Genomic DNA, 24901 nt, shown 5'->3' on the forward strand with positions numbered 1-24901 from the left:
GTACTGTACTGTACATGTTAGATTTTAATGACAGTAAATACACTTTGATTAATAAATGACACAACCTTTCCACTGATTCCCATTTTTGTGCTGACTGTCAGTTGTAAAGCCATTAGCATGGTTACAAATGTTTAATGATGCTAATGTAGTTCTTAGCTTAAGGATTTTGCAAGATACCAAGATTAAAATGTTATGTGATCAGTTTACGTTCTTAATGTTTGCTGTAGTTCAGGAGTCTTGAGATACTCTAAGAAGCATTTGGTTTGTTTATTATTGTAATGTATGCATTGTAATGACTGACTACTTTTTAATGCAGATATACAGTTGTTTCTTATAGCATGCAACATTCCTTACACTTTTTCTCAAATTTACATACAAACCTTTAAATATTGTGTTTGGTGCTTTTATAGATGATGTGTATATATGAGTATCATTGCATATTTTAAGAAAGGTTCAAGCTCTTCCATTTGCATTTTCTTGCTTTTCCCAGTTTTTATCTTTTCAATCCAGGTGCTAAGTAGTCATAATTTTAAGAGAGAAGGATAGGATGTAATCTGTTTCTTCAGTTTTATTTGACTGTCATTTTTCTTGTGACTTCAACAAATTTTCATATTTTATTTTTAGACATTCATTACAGATAAAATACATTCATGTTCAGGCTATGTTAAAGAAAAAGATCACCATTCTCCAAACAATCTTAGCCTTATTATTTTTAATAATATGTGTTAATTACATAACACCTTACATGGATTTGGTAGTTTATGAAAACCTGTACCACATTCAGAATTTAGCATTGTAAAACTATAGATTATTTTTAATCTGTTTGCTCCATCTATTTATAGAACTTGTTTAATCTTTAATGTACTATTTTTATATTTGTATGCATTTTGCAAGGCTTTGCAATTGCAATACTGATACTTGCTTCAAAAAACATTATAAAAATTGATAAATGAAAAGGTAAGAGAGCAGAATCTGTGAAGCAACTCCTCTAATCACTGTGCTCTAATATAGCAACCTATATCTAGGAGACAATTGGGAAATATACAGTCAATATATACAGCTGTTTATCATTTTGTCTCTATTTGACATTTTCTATTTATCACATCATTTTCTTATAGTACTGGCTTTGAAGTGAATTTCTTTGCTATTTATGCTTAGTCTAGATGTTTTGCAAAAGATTTTCCTAACTAAACAAAAAGGTACAATACGTTATCTAAAAGATGTTGACTTTGGTGGTGTAAATATTTGATTTATGGAATCCTTCCCTCTCTGTTAGTTTGTGCTGTTTTCCTACCTTAATATACGATGGCAAACTGATTAATATGTTCCACCTATCCATCAGTGTCATCTGATACCAATGGTGTTTCTTTACCACAGTTGCTTAACTTGGTTGAAAATATAGTTTGCGGTTTGTACACTCATCATTTTTGTGGTAAAATATACCATATAAATTTACGATAACTCTGTGGGAATAACACAACTGATATACAAAGCATGAGTATAAGCAATTCTTCACACAAATACTTATTTTATATTAAGTACTGTATATAAGAGCAAAGTTAAATATGTTTGTTTGTCATCCATGGTCAAAGATAGCCAGGGTGAGTAATATGCATTTTATATTAAGACCACTGCATGGGACAACGTTCTATCACAAAAATTTGATTCCAAATTTGTAGTACTGTTCACTATATTACTTGGTCATCATCCTAATGATTTAGTATTAGTTCAGTCTTGAATAATCTTTGTTTTATTCACTGCAATTTGATTTACAAAATCACTGTAATAAAATTGAAAACAAAAGTAATGACCAGTCTTGTCCTTGTTGTCATCTGAGTGAAGTTTGCGAGTTCTCCATTAATTTCTGTGGGTTTTCCTCCCACTAGATGTTCCTGTCAGTTAAGTGTCAAATCTATATGTGAATATAAAATGTTCTTGAGTAGATCCAGCCTTGAACAGGAGCCTTGTTTATGCCTATTTAATGCCATTTGCCTAGTGTTTTTGTACATCAGAAAAGGCACACAGAAAGGTTTGTGTGATTATCCATAACTTTGGATAACCAGTACGTGCATGGTGCTAGTCTTTATTCTGTTGTGCCATTGACATCTTATGTTGCACACTTCTTGTCATTACTGCATTGCAGCTGATTGAAAGGGAAAACAAAAACTTATTAAAGTTTTTCATTTACATAGGCCACTTACAACTACAGGGCACTGTGCACATGTACAAAAATGTTATAGTTAAAACAAATAGTAATATTCAACAACATGTAAAAACAACCTTCAAAATATACACATAAACATGCAAGTTTTTAAATTAAATTTAATTAAAAATTAATGTTTTCAGTTACATCTTTTCAGATAGGAAAAGCTAAGTATTTCAAGTTCTGGAAATTGTTTCATTTTTATGAAGTAAATCTGCTGTAAAAGGCAGTCCAACTAATTTCTCAAGTGGTTGTAGCAGAAATTTTTCACTTTTTTCATAACAGACCCTTAAATTTAAATTTATTATTGCTGTATCATTTTCTGCATTGAAAAAAGTCAAATATTATTTATATCTTCAGTTAAGGCTGTATCTATACTTTGACTGTGGCAAAATCCAGGCTGAAAATAAAATGTACAGCATAATTACTGTTTTCCCTAACTCTTTACAAGAAAGTATGTTTCACATACCTTTTTACCCAGACAAATAATTTTGCTATTTTATTTATATTAAATATGAGCTGTATTATGCTATTTGTTACTGTTGTTGCAATGAATTCATTGTCTGTTGTACACATGGGCCTGGGCCTGTTTATTTTATTAACGGTACTCCTAATTTATGAAGTTGAAAATGAAAGTTTTGTAGAACAAATTGTTACTATGAAACTGGTGCATGCTGATGAAATTTTAGTTGAAATATTATTGAGCATACTTAACACTTTTCATATGACAAGAATTAAAATGTAGTGTGTGCCCTCCATGAAGTCTTACTGAGTTAGATACTGCACAATAATGATTATTGTTAAATACTGAGCAATGTTTATGATTAAAACAACATTTTTCTAAACATTTTTCTCAGCATCTCATGATGCTTAGCGAGGCCTGCATTATATCACATGTTCACATGAGATGTAGCAGTCATGCTCAGAAATTTCATGCATGCCTACCATAACATTGTTACTGATCTGCTTTACTTATTCAGAAGGATTTCAATCCCGTATGCATTAAAAAAAAAAAAACAAAAACGCAGTATTTTCATTAGCTGACCGTAATGGGTACTGCCACGAGATATATAAGCAGTTTCCTATGAGCTCCCTCCCTTGACTACACCCAGATCTGCATGGCTGATTTGCATGTATGATTAGCCATGTGCCCAGGTACATCTCAAAACACGTCTTAAAGGAGCCCTCCCTTTTCTCAAATCAAAATGAGACAATGTGAAATAATAATATTAATAACGAAAGATTTACTTCTATTTTCAAGTCATTTCTTCCTGATGGAAAAAAAATGTGAAACAACTCCGCAGATAGAGCCGAAACAAAAATAACGAAACTTCAGACAATGGAATGAGCTACTCCCACACCACTGCTTTCTTTTATAGATAATATGAGCCCCAAGGTTGGAACTCTGTCACCACAATTATGTTTATTTTTTTTTTTACTTACTGCTATTTTGTTAGTGGTATTCGTTCCATGTGCGTCTTTTGTTATTTGTGGCATAGTGGGGCAGTTGTTAACACTGCTGCCATACAGTTCAGATCATATTTTTGGCCACAATAATGGGTAGCTAGCACACGCTTCCCTAGCCCTCTTAAAAGATCATTGCACTATTGTAATCCTCTCAAAACTAGTTTAACTCCTCTTTCCCCATTGATTTCAGTGCATTTTGCAAAGTTTGGCAAAGTTCCCAAACATTTCTATGATTTGCTGAACTCACTGTGAAGCAAACTCTATGGGTTCACTTATCACTCTCAAGAACATTCAAATGTAAGTCTGAATTCTATAATAAATTTAACAGTAGGCACTTTGAAAGAATCCACAACAGTTAAAGATGTATAAATTATGACTACTACTTGTGAGGGAGATGGAGGTGATAAAGTTAAAATTATAAATAAATTATAAACATTAAAAAATATATAGGCCCTTTTATGTCAATAAGGCAAGTAATTTGTATATTCAGAGTAGGCACAAAATGTTTACTTGATAGCTTAGGTGTGTGCTATTATTAGAAAGATTAAACAAAACATGGTCTGGTCTTTTAGCATCACATAAACAAGTATATGGTTATTTGTACCGTATAATGTAGGTCTGATTTTACTCTTTAACACCCCCCACATACACACATCCAACAACAGCAGCTAAGCACAAACTTTTCACATTGCAGATTTTCTGATTTTTGCCTTGTTAAGGACAGGTTTGTTACTGAAGGAAAAGGCTTATGTCAGTTTATTTGTTTCGTATACTTTTTTTTTTTACTTTGTAAAGTTACTTTAAAATGTGTAGAAAGAATAAATGAGTTTGTGTATTGCTATTGTAATAGTCAATGAAATGTTAAGAGTAGTATTAGTTGTGACTTCAAAAATAAACAAAAAAACAACTTTTCAAAAAGACTGCAGACCTTGCCTTTTGTGTTTACTTCCTTTTTTAAAGTTGTCTGTATAGGATGCTTTTTGCCTGTTTTCAAGACATCAAGTTGGCTACAGCACAGTGGTTTCATAAGCAAGACAAAATGGCATTAAAAAGCTTTTTGAACATTATAAACAAGTACATTGGTGTTCATGGGTGTTATGATGAAAAATAAAATGTATTTGGTTTTATTGGTATATGGTATGTGTCTTAAAGAGTCGAAAACAAAATTTATCACCCCTTGTATATTATACTTTGCATAATTTTTACATCTGTAAAATATTGAGTAGGTAATGCATTTTAATACCTGATGTTCAAACTTTGTGAGAAAAAATGTAAATAGCCTTTCTTAATACAGTATGTTTTTTATGCAGAATTAACTTGACCAAGCGTTGATTAAAAAGTTTTGTGTCACAAAGGCAAATTGAATAACTCACAGCACTAGACCCAAAATAATAAGTCTGCATCTCACAAGTTTATTCTTTCTCCTTGTAATTCTCACAATGCACAATCTGTCAAGTCAATTGATGTTGTTGAATTGTCCCAGTGTGATACAGAGTGTGTGGCCATGCTTGTAAACTCTCCTTGATGTTCTGGCATTCCAGCATAAAAGGGTTCATGACTTGCTCCTTTTGCTGCAGCCCTAAACAACTTCACATGAAAGTTGAATGGACAATAAAATCTTCTTTATTTAGTGATTTAATTTTACTATGCTTTGTATACTGTATTTTTCTTTTATTCTTGTACAGAATAGGAGAGTGAAACTTTTTGATGGTATATACAATATGCCACATATAAAATTGTATATTGTGATTATCAGTACATTATGCACCATATAAAATTAACATCACGTTTAATTTTTTTGTAAAAATGTTAATTATAATAAATGAAAACTTCTATATGCATTTTAATTGAAATCATGCTCAAACATAAAACTACTTTTAAGCTGGTATAGTTCTTTTTATGAATGCTGCTGTTATGATGACCCAATTTAATTTTCTTGCTGACAGATGGAAACATGACATTAAGAGTGTTAATTAGCAATTTTAGGCTCAAAACTTGCATTTTTTTATTATGTTTTACAGAACAAAACAATTATGGGACGTGTAACAAACTTGTGTGATACTGTCATTGGTATTAAATCATTTAATGGTTCAGAGAAAGATGCCAACGATTTATATAAGGACTATCATGGTAAGTACTGTAATAAACAACACAAAGAATTTAACAATATTACTTAGAAATTTTGGTTACAGACATACATAAGTATTGCTTAATTTTGCATTTTTGTTTAAATGTTGCCTTATACACCCCCTCTAAATAGTCAGTTGTAGATTTGACTTTTCTTGTACAAAAATGCATTAGAGCTGAGAAGAAAACATGGCAACTCTTCGCGTTCTGTCAAGACAGATTATGGAGAAATGACTCAATCAGACGTACATCCCATCAGACAGGCTTTGGGGAATTAACATGCAGAGGAAGCCTAGGATTCATCTGGCCTGTGGGCCAAAAAATGTCAGGAAATCAATATTTTAATGATATTGAACTGCACAGCTCAATATTGCTAGAATTTTACAGCAATAATGTAATAATGTTTGGAAAGTATAAACTAGACAGAATGCAATATTCAGCTGTAGGCAGTTAGTTTTCTTGGTACCATGCAGTGTGCTAAAGTGCATTTTAGACATGGCTTACAAAGGTCAGAATGTAAAAAGGTAGCTGCTTTTTACTAGAAGTATGAAAGGTTTTATTTTTCTACACGTATACAGTATTTTTTGTGCATATATATTGCAAACCCATTATTTTTATCATGGTATATGTTTATAGGGATGCTTCATCTATTAAACAAAACTGCCTGCTTTTTCACAAATTATGTATAAACTATTTGAAAACTTATTTGTCTATATTATCTTTAATTCAGTCATGAGTTGTTAGTCCAATGAAATGCTTAGCAATCAAAAGCTTTGCTTTATTTTGTGCCCCATAGTCTATGTTTTGGTAGCTGCCTACTGGTGCAGTTAATAAAATAAAGATCGCTCAGCAATGCCGTGGGCTGCTTGCAAGGTGATAGCCATATTTGCTTACAGTAAATACAAGAGAAAATAACACACAAATGTGCTGCAGTTGTGACAAGTATGGCAGTCTCTTTTTATATCTCCACTCCTGTACCCAAATGCAATTAGTTGTCCTTGTAGAAGAATTGTTGTTTATCTTGTTCTGCTTGATTACTTGAATATAATCACACTGTTTGCTTCATTGCTTCTAGTAGTACACTCTAGTTAATAAAAAGAGTCTGGGGTACTTTAACTGTACTAAATTCTTTCAGGCCAACCCTTTTTCTTAGTGACAGAATTGTGTAAATATTTTATATTTACTCGTTCAAGGTTTGGTATGTGTGAAGAAGATTCCTTGTCTCAATAGTTTAATATGTGAACTTCCTGATTCAAGAGATCTTGCCTTTAAACTGAAAAGAAAGCAGTTCACTATTGAGGTAAGTGTACCTTACACTTTTTTTGAACTAATGGCATTGCAGACTTTTCATATACTGCATAGGTGATCATCAATAACTGACTGTTAACACTTGGGACAAAAAAACATTAAAAACAATTTCGTTATTCCACTGCTAGTGAAATTCAATCACAAAACAGCCTGAAACTTTTTTTAAAGTACTGTTGCACATTTAAATGCATTTTAATTATAGTTTTTACAAGCCATTTTACTCTGTATTAAGTAACTCTTAATAAAGTGTTTTTTAACAGTCCAACAAATTTTAGGTATTCATTACATATTTAGTCAATGTTTAATAATCATTGCTGAAACATTTGAATAACATGAATGGTACATAAGATATCATTAAAAATTACATTCACTGTACTCTTTAGGTGAATTTTGCATTTGTATTTTATATAGATTTGTGCTGCCCAGACCTAAACTTGGTTAAAGTAATAGATATATTACATGTACTTTCTGTCTTTGTAGTGAAGTTGAACTGTCAGTGTTCTACCCTTTGTATGTTGATTTATTTATTATATCTGGGCAAGAAAGTTTAGAGAAGAAGCATTCCAATTAATTATAACTACAGTTCAAGTGATTTTTTTTTATTCTTATAAAAGCCATCCATGGTTTTTCATTAGGCTTTCTCATATGTTTTTAACCTGAATTTATTTATTTTTTTGTTTAACCATACAGAAACAGGATAAAAAACTATTCCCCAGTTAAACATTATGCACTAGTACACTAAGCTTGGAAGAAGAAATGGTTATAGTGAAAGTTCTTTTTGGTGATGTGATAGTTATCTGTTCCAACATTCTATGCAAAGTTTTTAATGAAATGGATAAAACAAGTGGGCAGCAGTGACAAATCATTTTACTTTAACTCCCTTCAAGTGGAAGGAATTTATGCAGGCTACTTGTCTTCCCTGTTTGAAATAAGAATACCCACCAGAAAATTAGCATACTTTTTAATCTTTCAACTATTGCTGGTCAATTGGGTTGGCACTGCTTTGGTGTTTGGGACTTCACCCTCAAGTGACCATTTTGCCCCTTCTTTGACCCTCTGGCCTTTTTTAACTGACCACTTGATTAAGAAACTTAAGTATCTTCTTTCCTGATGTGCTTTCTTGCTTAGTGAGTATCTGAAGAGCCACTGTCTTAACACCCCTTTTCCTTAACAATATATCAAAAAGGAGCTATCAAGTGACAAATTAAAATGCCCTCCTCCTAATTATTGGCTATTATTGGCCCTCATTACCTAATCACTTCTAGAGCAGTTAATAGTTAATCCGGAAGCCAATTGTTCCTTTAGGTCATAGCTGGGTAGACTCTTAGTCTCTTGATTTATAGTCTGCTTCTCTTAATTTACACTTAACAACATGGTCCATAAAATCAAAATGATTTTACAATTCCGTTTGAATTTTGTGGTCTATTTGTTTCCTTTGCAAAGTATCTATATTGCAATTTGTTTTATTTTTTTCCACAATTTTTTTTTCCTTTCATTTTCTTGCTTTTCAGCAAGCAAAGTTACTTACTGGTTTATTTTATAATTAAATGATTATGTCATATGGTGCTCTAACAGTTTTTAATACAAATTAAGGACTATCAGTTATAAAACAAGTTGAGTATCAAAGAAAGTAAACATTCATTTTCTCAATCAACATTATCACAAAACAAACCATGGTAGTAAGAATTCACATTTATAATATGTATTTATGTAGTGACCCATCCTGGTTTAGTCCCTGCCTTGTGCTCAGTAATATAGAGGTATACTCTGGTAGTCCAGCAACACTGAATTGGATAGATGCTATTCAAAGATGGATAGGTGATAGAAAATTTACATAGGAACAAAAGAGGTTGGACAAATCAGAAGAACACATTTAGTCTGTCAAGCTCATTAACTTAGTTAAAAAATTAAATGTTTTCAATATTACATCTAGATTCTTTTTTTAGATAACAGACAAACTGAAAAATCGTTAGTTTGTTCCAGATTCTCATGACATTTGTTTCAGTCTTAAATGTACTTCCCCCTTAACATCCAATGTTGTACATGGATATGTGCTTCACAAATTCATAGAAAGAATTCTGCCGAATAAGCTTTGTGGATTTCTGTGAACATTTTGAAGACTTGGATTAGATCCTTATGCAGCCTTACTGTACCTAATCAAGACTAAAGGGATTTAAATCCCCTAAGCCTTTCAGAACAGGGCATGTCCCAGGACTAAAGGACATGTTGATTTGCTCTGTGCAGCTTCAAGTGCTGCTACGTCTAAATACAATAATGACCCATATTCTATATAGTATATTCAACAGTTTGTGCAATATAATCAATATAATGTAATCAAAAGTTTAGTTTACATTTTTCTTTTAACTTATCTTCTGTCCATTGTCTAGACGATGACATTGATGTGTCAATAGAAATACTTAAATATTTTTCACAGGTTTTTTAGTGCAAGTCACCATTATCCATCTTGCATTTATAATTAATGTTCCTCTTTCCTTCATGTAGTATTTCCACTTTTCTACATTAGCATATATTTTTCAAATGTTGCTTAATTATTGGTCATGTCTTTTTGAATTGTTTTTTGCTGTACCCTCAGTATCTGCTGTCCTTCCAATTTTAGTATCTTCTGCAAATTTCGGCTATAGTTTAGTAACTATACCAGAATCATTGTCATTTATTTAAATTAGAAATAGTAACGGTCCAAGGGTAAACTCCTTACGAACTCCCCTGATGACGTCAAAAAATGTGAAGTTTTGCAAGGTATACAAGTGAGGCTCATTGGTTTGTAATTACTAGGATCCATTTTGTCTCCCATGTTAAGGATTGGTGTCACAAGAATGAAGATTTGTGTTTAAACTTACTGCAACTAGTACATGTACTAAAATTAGTACAACTGAATTTAATTTTCCAAGAGGAGATTTTAAGCTAATAAAAAATACTTGATGAAGACAGACCTTCCATAAATAAACATATCAAACTAGTAGTTTTACCAAGTGTCAGTGCAATGTCCACAAGGTGTAATGATTCAATATGTTCATGTTTAAAGTCGGAGTGGTAAAAAGCTTTCACTAATAACACAGAATAATTTTGAAGATTTAATTCTGAAGTAACAACACATTTTTGATTGTGAATAATCCTTTGGATGTCTGCAGTAAATTATTCAGACCTGTATTTAAATTAACCTCAAGTCTTGTTTGTCACACAAAGAAATGCTCAAACACTTACCTCAAGGCCTCTTACAATTGGTCTCCTTTTTAATGTTAGCCCAAAGTCAGTCTAACACATATACAGGTAACTGACCAAATAAAGCAACAGCCTGCTGAGAGGTTAAAAAAGTCATCTTTCAGATGAGTAACCCTTCACCTTGCTCTCAGTAATCTGATGAATACAAATGTGGCAAACACTAAAAGAAATCTATGGTACCTAAGGTTGTCACAATATCAAAATTTCAAACTTCGATATGATACTAAGAAAAGTATTGAATTGCAATTGATTTTAAAATCACACTTAATAAAATAAAACAAAGTAGCGCACTATAGCAGCAGACTTCACAATGAGGGTTTAAAAGTCAAGGGAGCAACAAAGCCCCAGTGTTGAAGAGTGTTGCCCTAAATGAACAGTATAGAAGAAAGTGACCCACAGCGAATAGAATTGCAGACATTTTAACCTGTAGAAAAAAAAGTGATACATCTTTTGCAGATTCAGTAGTTTACAGTTTCATACTTATTAAAGTTTCCATAATTTAGAAATAAGATACATTTTGAATTTTTTTTGTATTGACTCAAATGCAAATTTTCAATACAGGCTTGCATGTATCCTGTGTTTTCCAATCCCCATTTATTATTCATCAGACTCTAATGGGAGATGCTGGAGTGACAGTTAAGGGTGTAATCACACTAGGCACGTTTGTTCCATACTGTGCCCAAGCGCAATTGTCCCCACTCCCTACCTCCCTGCTGGTCTGCACTCAGTCTGTGCTTAACGTTCTGGGCCCAGGCATGCTTTCGTCATGACCGTGTAACTTCATGTAAAGCCAAAGCAAGATCCAAACATAGTTGTGACAACATGCATGTCAAAATGATTTTACTTATTTTGTGGTTGTTTGGGAGTAGTGTAGGACAGAATTACGCCCTACCCACTTATAGATTTATTGAGTGTTCAGCACAGTGTTTTTGCTGTTAAGTTTGCTGCTCGTACAAGAACATTTTTACGGTGATAAATGATATTAAGGGAGGAATTTGCAGCTTTTCTTGCAAACTACAATTCACATTCATGTGTAAGGTGAGAATAAAAACCTGTTTTTAATTCAAAAGATATTGAATGAAAATGAGAATTGCACTGACTTGTTGCATCATTGACGTCATGTCTGTTTTCCGTGCCTGGGCAAGTTTAGCGATCACACTGTTCCCAAATTCTGCCGAACTGGGCTTGGGCCAACCTCTTCCAAGCAGGCCTGGGCACGGTACGGCAGGCCCTGCATGGAGCGATCACACTAGTCAAGTGAACTAGACTTTGTGGGGATACATGCGGACAGATTTGCTCTGGCTGGAATGAATTACCAGTGTGAGTACTCCCTAAGACTACATTATGATTCATGTTTTTCAAAACACCAAATAATGGAATTTCTCAAGGAAAACTGGTGTGACATACTTCCAGTATTCTTTCTGAAGCTGTTTTACCTGCTTATGTAAGCAGAACTCTCTATAAAGGCAAATTTCTCTAGTGTTCACTTCATTCTTTCAGTTGTGTACATGTATGTTTAGATGCAGGAGAAAGTGTTACTTTAATAATAAAAAACAAAGCCCAAGTAAGAAGACACGTGTATGAAAATGTGCTATAGAAATAAATGTTTCTGTTGTAGTTGTAATAAGAGAAAAACTACCATAGACATTTAAAGAATTTGCAAAATGAACACAGACAATAATCAAGGCAGAATTTCAAAATTAGTCACCTGAAGCTTTTTGGCAATAGTGCTGATATGTTCCTAAAACATATTGTATACAGTGTATTACAATTGCTTCATATTCAACACTATTGTTTCTGTTACTTTTTAGTGTTTCTATGATTTGTGTATTGTCACCAGTGTTTGGAGGAAATCTAAGGTATTTTTTCTTATGTTAGGAATTCTGAATTGCTGATACATGCTCTTGAGCCTTTTATAGTAACCAATTTAATTACTCAAATTTTTTATGTATTTGTCTTCAGATATAAAAAAAGTCTTTCTTCATAGCGACTCTGTTCATAAAATAACAGGCACTGTTAAACAATTTAAGGTGATCTTGTTAAGCATGGTGCCTTTTCAAAAGAGATTTCAGAGTACAGCCATGTAAAAGTTATTTGGTTAAGCTTCAAATTTTTGTTATATAAGAAACAAGCTTTGATGTAAGTGTACTTTTCTAAATTTCAATAAAAGTGCTACTTTTTAATGTGAAGAAATGCATATATCTCCTTTCTTTAAGATGAACAGTTTATTTTGTGAGTTACTAATTATTGAACATTACAAAGCAAGATTAATCTCGGTGCCATGTTAAACATACAGTGTATTCACAATGTATTCCGACCCGTTCACCTTCTGCACACTTTGTTCTAGATTTAATATTGTAGCAAAATGTGCCGCACATATGCGTGGCTCATATGGATTAGCACTCTTTTCCATGTCTGTTTCCGGTACCACTGTTACACAGCCCCCTCCTATAAATGCCACCTTCCCCGCAGTGTTCTTTTCAGAACTCAAATGCCAATCCCACAAATCCCTCCATTTGACGACTGCCTTCGATTGCGCTGTGGTCTGGTTGTCACTGTTTCTGCAAGATCTAGAAAGTCAGGTGGTGATCTGGCTTTCAGGATGGTCGGGGCATGGGGTATGAGTTGGGCTTTGTGACTGCACTAAGCTGATGGTAATTAACGCAGAACCACCAGTTTCCATCCTTTTTACATACAAGAGCATCAGGTGCTGTCCATGGACTGGATGAAGTTTCAGTCACCCCTGCAGCTGCCATTTCTTTAATCTTTTGCTCAGCAATTTGGCATTTGGCCAGTGGTATGTGTCTGGGACGCAGGTGAATGGTAGTTACCCGTGTTAATGGTGTGCTTGGTTAGCTCCGTCCTAGAACATTCCTCATCACGACCTGAGGAGATTAACTTTTTGTTCGGACAGTCCAGAAGAGCTGTCCTGCCACAAAGCTGCAACCACGGCCTCAGTAGCATCTGAGTGAGGCATTATAGGTGTCTCTTGGTTGACTACAGGACCAGCATGGTGAAGGGCAGGTGATTTTGGTGGTGTTTCAAGAGGAGACTGAGTGTTGGAGTTAAGAAGCCAGAGGATGTTTCTTATTGCCAAAGATACCCACCTCATGGTTACAAAGTTGCAGAATTCCCGCCTTAATGATGGAAACCATGGATCCAGTGTCTCCCAGCACCTGACAGCTTTTGGGTTCAAAGTGACAAGGAACTCTGAGGCTACATTTAAGATCGAAGAAGCCAATAGTATGTCGGAAGTGGTCGCTCCAGCTGTGTTGTTACATGGAATGGGAGTGACCGAGAGTTTGCCTGGCCTGCTGCGGAAGACCAGGAAGGCAGAGGGACTGAGGAGGTTTGAGAGGAGAGCCCTAGCATGAGCGCCATGGCCATTGGGTACCTAAGTCTGTGGAAGGTCAGCTGAACCTGTTGGTAAGGCATCTGTTCTGCTTCAAGTCCCATATGGGATAAGTAGAGAAGCCCAGTGATAAAAGAAAGCGGTACCAGGCTTTTGGAAAGGACTGCTCCTCCCAGTGGTTTTTAACTTCATTTTAAAGATTTGTTTTGATTTTAACCTCCACATTTTGCATCTGTTTTTATTGAATTATTTATTCATTGAATATTTTTATGCACTTCATTTTTGAGCAGTTGTTTTGGATTGTTTGTAATAAAAGCACTGAACACTTCTGCACCTTCCTCTTGCTTCATGTGGTGTCCTCATTTGTACAGCTCATCCCGGTCATGACTATTGATAATGTCGGGATCAAGAGGCTCCCAAATGAGAAGAGGAAGCATGGAGCCCGACCCGCACCGTCACCTGAACCTTTAACAGTATTACCGCCTACAGGGCCTCTGGGAAGTTTGGATGAGCCTGATAGGATAGTGTTTGTGGTAATGTGCCTTACTGGCATTACCATTAATTAAATAAAATTAGTTTAGCTACCTCTGCTGTGTAAACAGGGAGGCTTTTGTTTGAGGAAAAAAGGTATAAAGAAAGGAAACTTGCCTTTTTTCAATTATATAGTGCAGTCAGACGTCTTCGCTGACGATATTAGCGTCTTTTGGGGAGTGTCACGGCAGGTCTCATGTAGACTGGAGAGACAGCCTTGCCATTGACCAGCCGGGATGGCGTTGTCGGGCCTCCACTCACTGCGTGTGCCTCCTGCGACACCGTAACTCTAAAGTAGCAAAAGAAAGTGTGAATCGCCTTAATATTATTTAACCCGGGTTAGTATGGGGATCCCGTATTCATAGTTGTCTGAGCTGTAGCTCAGGGGAAGGAGAAAAAATGGAAAAGTGCTTACGTTCACTTAAGGCATTAAGTGCAGTCCGAATCTGAAAAGCCGGCAAAGCTAAATTAATTAGTTTAATTGGTCAGCACAGTGGCGCCGAATACAAAAGGGAATCATGGCCTCTAGAGGGGGCCCTTTCTGACTAGTTGGTCTTGGAGGAAGGTACTGTACTTGGAGATCTGCGTCTTAGAAGTTACCAAGCATTACGGCTTGTGCATTGTTTTTGTAAATATTTTTTCATATAAATATCTCTTGATTAACTTTGGTGGATGTATTTATTGGGTTGTGGTTAGTGGTGCACTGTTTATTTTTGTATATACACTTTTTCTGTATTTTTGAATATTTTTGGGTGAATCCTGTATTATACACTGTTTAGAGGAGCAGCTTCCTGACTTGGATCACTGTGGAGGAAGACAGCTTCACATTTTGTTTTTGTGTATATATTTGGATTTCACTAGTTTGTGTGTATTTTACTTTTTCTTTTGGGACTTTCAAGAAGCACTGTAAATACTGTATATAGTCATTTTGGGCTCCATTTAATTACTGATTTTGAGTGTCCTTTGCGGTATTGGACTGTGTATTAATATATATAAATTCCGCAGGACATTATTTTTGATTTTTTTCTTTGAGTGCACCTGTAAATAAAACCTCACTTTATTTTTCAAAAACCCCAACCCTTTTTGTGTCTGTGTCTCCCTGTCTTACACCATCATCCTGGTCACGCTCGGTCCCACATACTAGACACCTAGAGTGTAGGCTGGTGATTCCAGTTCCCACTACACGGGGTGTCACAGTGTTTCAATGTCAGATGGCAGTCCTCCTAGCTTTTCCTTTGTCTTAGTTTGGCAATTGAGCAATGCAGCCTGAGCTTGTTCAGGAAAACGACGTTGTCTGTACCTCCTTTTCAAGGATGTGACTAGAGTGCACAAGTTGTTGAAATCCTCTAGCTGGAGGTCCAACAGCACTTTTGCAGCCTCGCCCTCACATGCTAGTCCCAGAGATGCAGCAGTGGTACGGGCATCTCAACCATTGTGCCTGGTTGCTATTTAAACTTAGGACCAAAACGGCTCCCAAGCCTATTGACCACTGTAATGGGTTAAAGACGTAACTGTGGGGTCGCTAATCTACTAGCCAGCTCTTCCAAGGAGAAGGGTTACTGGTGCCTGCACTCCTCATGGTCTGCTTCACAATCAATACAGCTTGTATGTGGTGCGACAAAAGCCCTAGCTTGGTGCTTTACTGATTTGGAGAGTAAGTCACCATCCCGTACTCTTGACACCAATGTAGCAAAGTGTGGTGCGTGACTCACATGGATTGGTGTTCTTTTTCATAGTTGTTTTGTTGGTTCACTTATCGTGGAAAGGACTTGGTCACCCAGTCATCAGTGCTAGACTGAAGACAGACGGCTGTGCAGATCCTCCCCTTCTATAAGGTGCCTTGGCACAGGCTTTTTTTGATGGCTTCTGCATTTACATAATGGTCGCCTGAATACCGCTACGAGTGTTCCCACAGCATTTGTGCTTGTCTCCGCTCCCATAGTTTCCGTTACCGCTGTTACAATATTAAGTGGATAAATTTGACATATATTTTGCCAACAATCTATACTCAGTAACCCATAATGACAAAATGAATACATGTTTTCGGAAAGGTTTTCAAATTTATTAATAATCAAATAATTAGATTTCCTATTCACATAATTATTCAGACCCTAAATTCAGTACCTTGCAGAAGCTCCTTTGGCTGAAATTACAGCTGTGAATCTTCTTTGAACACCTGGGTTTGGGCAGTTTAACCCATTATTCTTTGAAGATACTCAAGTATTGTTAGATTTTCTATAAACGGCCATTTTCAGGTCTTTCCAGGGATGTCCTGGAGGATTTAATTCTGTGCTTTGGCTGGGCCAGTCACGCACAGTCAGAGATCTGTCCCAATTCTACTCTAGCATTGTCTTGGTTATACAGTATACTTTGGGTAACTGTAGGGCTGAAAGGTGAAAGTGTGTATGATCTCAAATATGATATACTTAATTCGAGGCCCTTTTTAGTAGGCCAGTGTCTCTCAAGAAGTCAAAAGTGTGTACTGAAGAGTAAATCAAAAACTATACTGATTTTACTATTAATTATATTTAGTTTTAGTTAATTTGGCATTATTGTCTTTTTTATTAATTTTTAACTATAATTATTTTTATTTCAATTAAAATTATATTTTCACTGCTAGTTCTGGATTTAGTCTTAGTTTTCATGAACCCTAATAACCCTGTACCATTCACTGATCACTAACTGCTGTTCAACAGCTTTTTAAGGAATTGTAGTTTTGATGCACATTTCAGGTAAATAGTGATAACTCAGCAACAACTCGAAAACCAAAGACCACATTTTCAAAAGATGTTCATGACATTATAGGTTAGCTTTAGTAAAAAAGTGACCAATTTTAAAATATTGTTTTTTTCACTGTTCAGTTTTTAATATTATAATCACTCATAACATGGTATTTTCTATTTTGGGGATAGCATAATATAGAGCTGGAAAAGAGCTTTAAAACTATATGAGATTTCTGTGCAGCTTATATATAGAGAGATATGACCAGTCAAAGTCATCTCCCTTAATATTGATCTAAGACATGTACAGTTTCACTTCCATGGGTTGTTCATATGACCAAATTAGCAAACCATTTTTCATTAAAGTCTGTGATGATGAAGTCCAAATGTGTGATGATTTGACATGGAATTACCCCACTGCCCAACTCTGAAGTTGAGTGTACTCTGAAGCAAGTTTTCTTTAAGGACCTTTCTGTATATGGTTGCATTCATCCATATCTCAGTTCTGACCACCGCCATACTTAATCTTAGTATTAGACAGGTGATGAGTAATACCTGATCTTTGATACATAGTGCTTGGAGTTCTGCTCAAAGAGTTCAGTTTTTTTTTTTTTTTAATTAAATCTACTACACAATAAAGTGTGTGAAAGGGAATGGTTATAAATACTTTCTAAATCCTTTGTATAGTCTGTTACAATTCTTGTTCACCTGTTGTGGAGAAGTTATTTTTGTAAATTATATTTAAATACCACTGGCAGCACAGAAAGACATGCAAAGACAGGATATAAATGAAGCCTGTAATTTTCTCAAGTCATCACACACTTTTGAGAATTTTGGTATATTTGTCAGGTGCAAGTATTTCGCTATGCTGTTGCAGTATACATGACAATAAGGACCTCTAATCTCTAAGTTAGTAAAATTAACACAAGTAATTTTCATATAGTAATATTATGTTATATTTATGTTTAAGTTAGAAAGTTTTCTAGTAAATTGTTTTGTCTGAACAAAACTTAAGTGAAATTGTGAATTTTGTCAGTTTTACAAATGTTTCATGGAATATGTTTTTGTTGTTTGTTTGTTTATTTATTTAACTTTGTCCGTAATATTCCTCCAAATGTTACATCAAACGTCGAAGTGGAGAAGGCGGGTTCCAGTAATGAGTACTGTTTTATGATTGGTGAATCATCCGCAGGGTGGACGTAAGTGTTTGCTTGACTTAGAAATCTTGTGGCTAATATGCAGGCATGCACAATTTTGACTGTGTGTGTCAACCACGAGTGCAAGAAAAAGTTGCCCAGAATTTCTGTGCAGCTACATTAATTCTATAAATAACAATTTTGTTATTAGGAGTATGCATCTAAAGTGTGTGCTGTGAATGTTACATTTGATAGCTGAAGTTTTACATCCAGGGCACCAGTGATTCACTAATTAAAACATATGATCTGCAAGAGCCTGCTCCCCTCAGCTTTGATGAGTGAAAGTGACAGTTTTAAATTCAAGCTGTATTTCATGTTTCGTTTAGAGGAATTTTATGGATAGAATGAAACAAATGAGCAACAAAATACATAGTCCATGACACATTTATTTATTCACACTCACATTTTATGTTCCTTTTCTTTATTTATTGTCACATTTATGGTACTTTTACTTATTTATTTATTTAACTTTGTTCAAAATATTCCTCCACTCCTTCATACTTAAAAACAAGAATTAAAAGTTGATGCTAAATTAGAAAATACTTGCTTTTCTTTCTGGCATATTTCATAACATTTTGTCTGAGTAGAAATATTAGGGAATATCATGAACCACTACATACTGTATGTATTTAAAAGTAGAGCAATAACTCCACCAGTTATCAATTACCGGTACCATTTTCTACAATTCAACCTACAGCAGTGCACAATCCAGTCCTGCCACAAACACAAAACGTGAATAACTGAATAGTTTTATCTGAATGCTCTCTCTCTCTTGTAATGTTCTTCTCCAATCCAAGTGGACCAGGTGTTTTTAAAAACACCTTTCTTTTTTAAGTGGAATTGCCTTTTAGATTGTACCACTGGCCAACTGAAGATTACATTTTATTAGTGTGCAATAAACTTATTAAGCAATCAAGCGCTTTTAATTGGACAGACATTGAGTATGTGTGCAACCGGTTTTCTTCTTCAAAGAAGTTTGTCTTTCATAAAAAGGAAAGCCATGTTCTTTCTTTCACAAAATCAAAAAGAAGTTAATTGAAAGAAACTGTGTATCTTAGATGTTATGTCTGGGCTTTAACATGATTAGAACTGATAACATGAGCCCAGAATACTATGTACCATATTGCACAATAGAGCACAGTGATGATTATGCATTCATAAAATAAGGGAATTACATAAATTGGTAATAATATTTCAGTTGTGAGTCTTTGAAACAATGCTTAAATCATCAGTGCAGGAGAAAAGGAAAGCTACATTTGAAATTTAATAAAATTTTAAAGTATACATAACTGTTTGATTTCATTGGCCAAATCTTCCCTAATTCAATCATTGTTTCTTTTGAAACCTGAAAATAGATTGATAGTTTTAACATTCCTTTCAGCCAATCCTACTTTCCTTCATACATTTCTCTGAGGAGCATTTATTTCTATAGCCCAGCCTCTTATGAAGTTGTTTTATTAAGCAGTGCTGTCCATTTCAGAGATCATCTGCTAGCCAATTCTTAGTTTTTCAAGGTAAGTAAGGTAGACTTTAATCATTGAAATAAAGACTTTCACCCATTTTGAGGATCTATTATGAGCCCCTACCTACCCCTTCCTCCCAGTTACTGTGAATTAGTTAAGGAAATAACTGTAAATCTACTGTATTTTATTGGTGAGAGAAGAATCATGGGCAAATATCATGACCTTTGTCATTTTCAACCATGAATAAGATCCTTTTTTAACATGTATGAAAAAATTGATTGTTAACTTTTTAAATTTAATTTATTGAAGGACTAAAACTTGTTTGACTTGGAGTAAAAATATAAACATTTACTGGTACTGCCTTCCTTGTAGAGAGTGTTCCCAGTTCTTGACACATCAAAAAGTATGACTGTGTGTTTCAGCTGGTGATATAAACATATTTTGAGCATGTTTTAATTGATGGTTTCTGTAAAATTAAACATTTCTGAATTTCTAATAATATGTAATGTTCCTGTGGCTCTTTTTTTACAATATACATGAGTTGGATTTAAGATTTAAGGTTTTTTATTATTCATGTTTACAGAAGGAAAACATAAAATTTAGAAAACAATAAATCATGAATTGATAGAATGTTAGAACTTCATCTGACAGCTGTATTTAGATACCTTTTCCCCAACATGCCAATTCCTGTGTTGCATTTAACAGCAGATTTTTTTTTGATGTAAAGTTGCCTTTTGATGCAATCTTGTTTCAAAGATTCAGATATATTATTAATATGCAAGTCTGCAAAAGTCTGAGGTTCAAGAATCTTGCATAGATTTTTGCATTCTTCAGTTTATAGAAGAAATGTATGATTTATACTATGCAGATACAATTAGCAGTAACAACTCTGCCAGTCAATGCTAAACCATTTGGTAGTAGTTGCTAGACAGTACAAAGCATTCATGTGGAAGTGGTGCAGGGATTATTCTGCATAACCAGCCTGAAGATGTATATTACTTCAAAAAAATGAATTTATGTACAGTTAAACTTAAAAAAGTCTCCTAATCATAGTAGATTAGGTCAGCAATGATCTAATAAAACCTGGTATTGTGAGCTCCATGATTAGTTAAACATTGTCATAAGTACTTCTTTAGTAATTTTAAGTTTATAGCACAACAGGAAGTTTTAGCTTTAATTTCTATAATAAAACCTGCTACCTGTTATTTTGATCCAATCCTAACAAAATTAGTAAAGAGGTCAATAAGTGTTAGTAGCACCCATTTTATCATTTTAAATAGATCTTTACTGAGTTTCAAAGTTCCTAGTGCAGTAAAAGTGTGAGTTGTCAGACAATTACTTAAAATAAATCACCGCTAGACCTAAATATTCTTAATAATGTTAGAACTATTTTAAATCTGCCTTTCTTTGTAAAATGCTTAAAAATATTTGCCATACAGCTTTAGTCTCATTTTAGTCATTAAAGTTGACTTTAGTTTTAGTCTGGCTTTGTCACCAATCACAGTTGTAAAACAGCATTACCTCATGTTTTAATAACATATTAATGGTATTTGAAGAAAATTCTACATTCTTTATGGTAATACATTTGGATTAGACCTTTTACATCATTGACCACACTATTATGTTACACAGGCTTGAAAATTGTGATGCACTTTAAGATATTCATAACATAATCCATAAAAAAAAAAATTTCCAGCATGTACAGGAATGTAACAGCAGTCATTAGATTGTGAAGTTGAACATGATGCCCCTCTGTGCTCAGTACTTGAACCATTCCTGTTTTTACTATATATGCTTCCCAGGGAAATATTAGCCAGCATAATATTTAGGTCAACAGCAAAGTATATGGCTTTGAGTTGAAAAGCATACCAAACTGTAAATACTGCATCTCATCACCTTGAGAATGTCAGATTACACAAGTAGGAATTGCTTAGGATGAATGATCACAAGGCTACCTCAAGACTTTTCATAACTGTTTTAAATTTGCAAAGTATTGCAAGATTGACACATTTTGAGAACCCATTAACGTGTTGTGCTGCCTGACAGCACAGGTGACTATAGTAATTTTTTTCCAAGTATGGTGAGCTGAGCAGCAATCTCATCCCATCTTTTTCATTTTCCATTCTGTTATAGTATGAAACGCACAAGCCATTGAACATATTAGCCTATCTTCTGTTTATATAGTGCATAACACCTGCTTTTCTTCTTTCCTTCTATCTGCATTATATTCATTGCATTTTTGGCTGAACATTCACTGGTTGTCAATTTTTTCTGCATCTTGACAAATTCAGATATGTTTGATTTTGTCAAGGTGATTCACATGAATGAGTAGCTTAGGAAATTTCATAGGACAATGGGTCTAAGTTACAGTCCTGTCTGTTAATCAGATGTTTCAGGAGTACTGTGTAACCCAGAGGTTGTGGGTTGAAATACTGCTACTGACAATGTGTGACCTTGAGTAAGTCACCATAATTGCCTGTGCTCCAATTGGAAAAACAAATAAAATGTTACAAATGTATCTCACTATAATAAATAATAATAATATAAGGTCATTGTAGTTGCTTACTCGTGAACATGTTATATACAATTGCACATAAGTAAACCGTTCCTGCATTGGATTAATTTCTGCTTTTCCTAGTGACTCAGCTTTTGTTGGTGGTCATTGCAAAACACAATTTTACAGAAAACTATTCTTTTGAACTGAGAGAGGTAATCAGTAGGAATATTGTGAAATTTGAGTGTATATTATTATCAATTTTACAGTACATGTATATAATTTTCACTTGTTTACATTGTCCTCTCAAATATTTGTGTTTTTTTCATCAGTTGTATGTCCAAGCTTGTATTTCTTGTTTGCAATAGTCAAAGGTAAACAATAAAGTCCTAACCCTTAATCTTGTTTACTTTAAAAAAACTACAAACAACATTGATGTTTATAAGCTACAAATTTAGGTGGCCTATGCAGTGAATTGAATGTTTTTACTTAGGGAATTGTTTTCTCTAGTGCTTGAAGTGGAGGAAAATAATTGTTTTGGATGCTTCTTAAATGACCAGGGATCCTCCTTTAAAGTCCATAGATGCAAATGCACATGCAAAGAATTCATAACAACATTCAAAGGAAGTCTAAATGTTAAAATACATTTGTTAAATCTAATGTACTGATGTCCATGAATTTATGTTACTGTGTGAAGGGAACAGTACATTTTTTAATTAATCTAATTGGTTATGTTTTATGTTTCCATTTCATACAGTTCAGTAACAAAAAAGAAAGTTGTGCTAAAATTAATTTGTAAGTTCTATTGACTCCCCAACTATGTTTATAATTAATTTTTTCTACACATGCTGGAAGCATTTTGCATTAATCCGTGCATATACCCATGTTCATTACTATCTTTTACAAGATCTCCTTGTTCTAGTTGTGGGTAGCAATATTAGAAGTTTTTATAGCTATTCTTGGAAAGGCTAGTAGCCCTTCCTGCAATACATACACTTATGCCAGAGTAAATTACATACAGCATTTAGCATAACATTATGTCATACTCATTGAATTATAAAAGGATCTTGTTTTTACTACGTAAATATTACATTTTTGTTATTTCCTCTCATTCATATGCACATTGTAGGCTTTTTGTGTTTATTTGTTTGTTTGTTTGCATTTTATTTTTTGTTAGAAATATAGTAGTATAGTAAAACCTTACTTCATGTGTCAGGGCTCTATAAGTGTGCATGCTGTGAATAATGTAATAAGCTGAAAAAATGCACATGCAAAAACTAGAAGGAAAAAAGAACTTGAAATTGTTTTGCTTTTATTTAGCAAAGAAAATCTCCCAATAGGGAGCAAAATTTACTTAACAAGATTTTTTAAAGTAAGCTAAATGTTAAAATACAAATTTCGTAATAAGTCAGTACATTTTAACAAGGAACATTTGATAAGATTTAATGACTTCATTTAGAACCTTTAAGTTTTAGATTAGCTTAGATTTCATTTTTTGCAGTGTAGACAGTATGATCTAGAGGCAAGTACAGATAGAAGGGTATTAGCTAACCTACTGGCTTCAAGAAAAATGACTCCCAAATTGTACTAGACATCCCGATCAATTAAGAAAGTACATCCAGAATAAGACTAATTCTTCCATGGTGCTTCAAGAACTGTTATTTTATTTTTACCAGACATCATTATATGTTTAAACATAATTTTCTTTAGATTTATTTAGATTGTATACATTTTATTTATCTTTATTTACATTATACACATCTATCTGTCTATCTGAAATTTTGAGTGATCAGTTTACTTGCTGTCCAGATTTGGTTCCTGCCTTTCATCTAATGCAGCAAGGGTAGGGCCTGGCTCCTATAATCTTACCATTGGGTTAAACAAATTGTTAAATGTATAGGTCTTTTGCTGTTCCTCTTATAAATTTTAATTATTGCTGTAAATTAAGAGGTCTGATAGTTCTAATGCAAATCCCTGGATAACCCAACAGTAGTTTGGTATATTTTTTATACTTAAGTAATGATGAAATTGACTGACATTAAAAGTTCTTGATCAGTTCTTACTCCAAGCCCCACTGCAAAAGGACATACAGAGTGCTTCAACAGCATCCACTGTATACATCCATTCATTCATCCATTATCCAACCCGCTGTATCCTAACTACAGGGTCACAGGGGTCTGCTGGAGCCAATCCCAGCCAACACAGGGCGCAAGGCAGGAAACAAACCCTGGGCAGGGCGCGCACACACACCCACCCACACCAAGCACACAGTAGGGACAATTTAGAATAGCCAATGCACCTAGCCTGCATGTCTTTGGACTGTGGGAGGAAACCGGAGTACCTGGAGGAACAGAAAATGCAGACACGGGAAGAACATGCAAACTCCACACACCGGGAAGCGAACCCAGGTCTCCTAACTGCAAGGCGGCAGCGCTATCCACTGCGCCACCGTGCCACCCACTGTATACATCCTTTGTATAAAATTCAATTTATTAATTTTCTAATTTGGTTTAGAATGCAAGTATTGTTATGTTACATAGGTACGGTGACCACATTCTTTTCAAATCATTTCAGGATTGACTATTTTTTATAAATTACAGTTACTTTGCCACAGTTTTTATGATGTCGGTATCAGAGTGAAAACCCATGTCTTCCACACTCATTAACAGAGTTCACAACAATGTTTTCCCTGCTTCATTTTTTGAGACTTTTTTATGTTACAAACTAACTGGTTTCTTTTATTAGTTAATCTTAAATTTTCTATATTTTCTTTATCTTTCTTTGAGACCAGTGTCAAGAG

At 34.4% G+C, this 24901-nt stretch overlaps 1 protein-coding gene across 1 annotated transcript in view; it reads left to right on the forward strand.

Moving 5' to 3' along the window:
* Positions 1-24901, forward strand: part of elp4 (elongator acetyltransferase complex subunit 4) — a 351519-nt gene that overhangs the window by 219221 nt on the left and 107397 nt on the right. The window contains exons 8-9 of the mRNA XM_039749581.1: positions 5692-5800; positions 6991-7097. Of these exons, the coding sequence (XP_039605515.1) occupies positions 5692-5800; positions 6991-7097 (216 nt within the window). The remainder of the gene's footprint in view (positions 1-5691; positions 5801-6990; positions 7098-24901) is intronic.

Source organism: Polypterus senegalus, chromosome 1, assembly GCF_016835505.1.
Source record: "Polypterus senegalus isolate Bchr_013 chromosome 1, ASM1683550v1, whole genome shotgun sequence".
In the NCBI taxonomy this organism is placed as follows: domain Eukaryota; kingdom Metazoa; phylum Chordata; class Cladistia; order Polypteriformes; family Polypteridae; genus Polypterus; species Polypterus senegalus.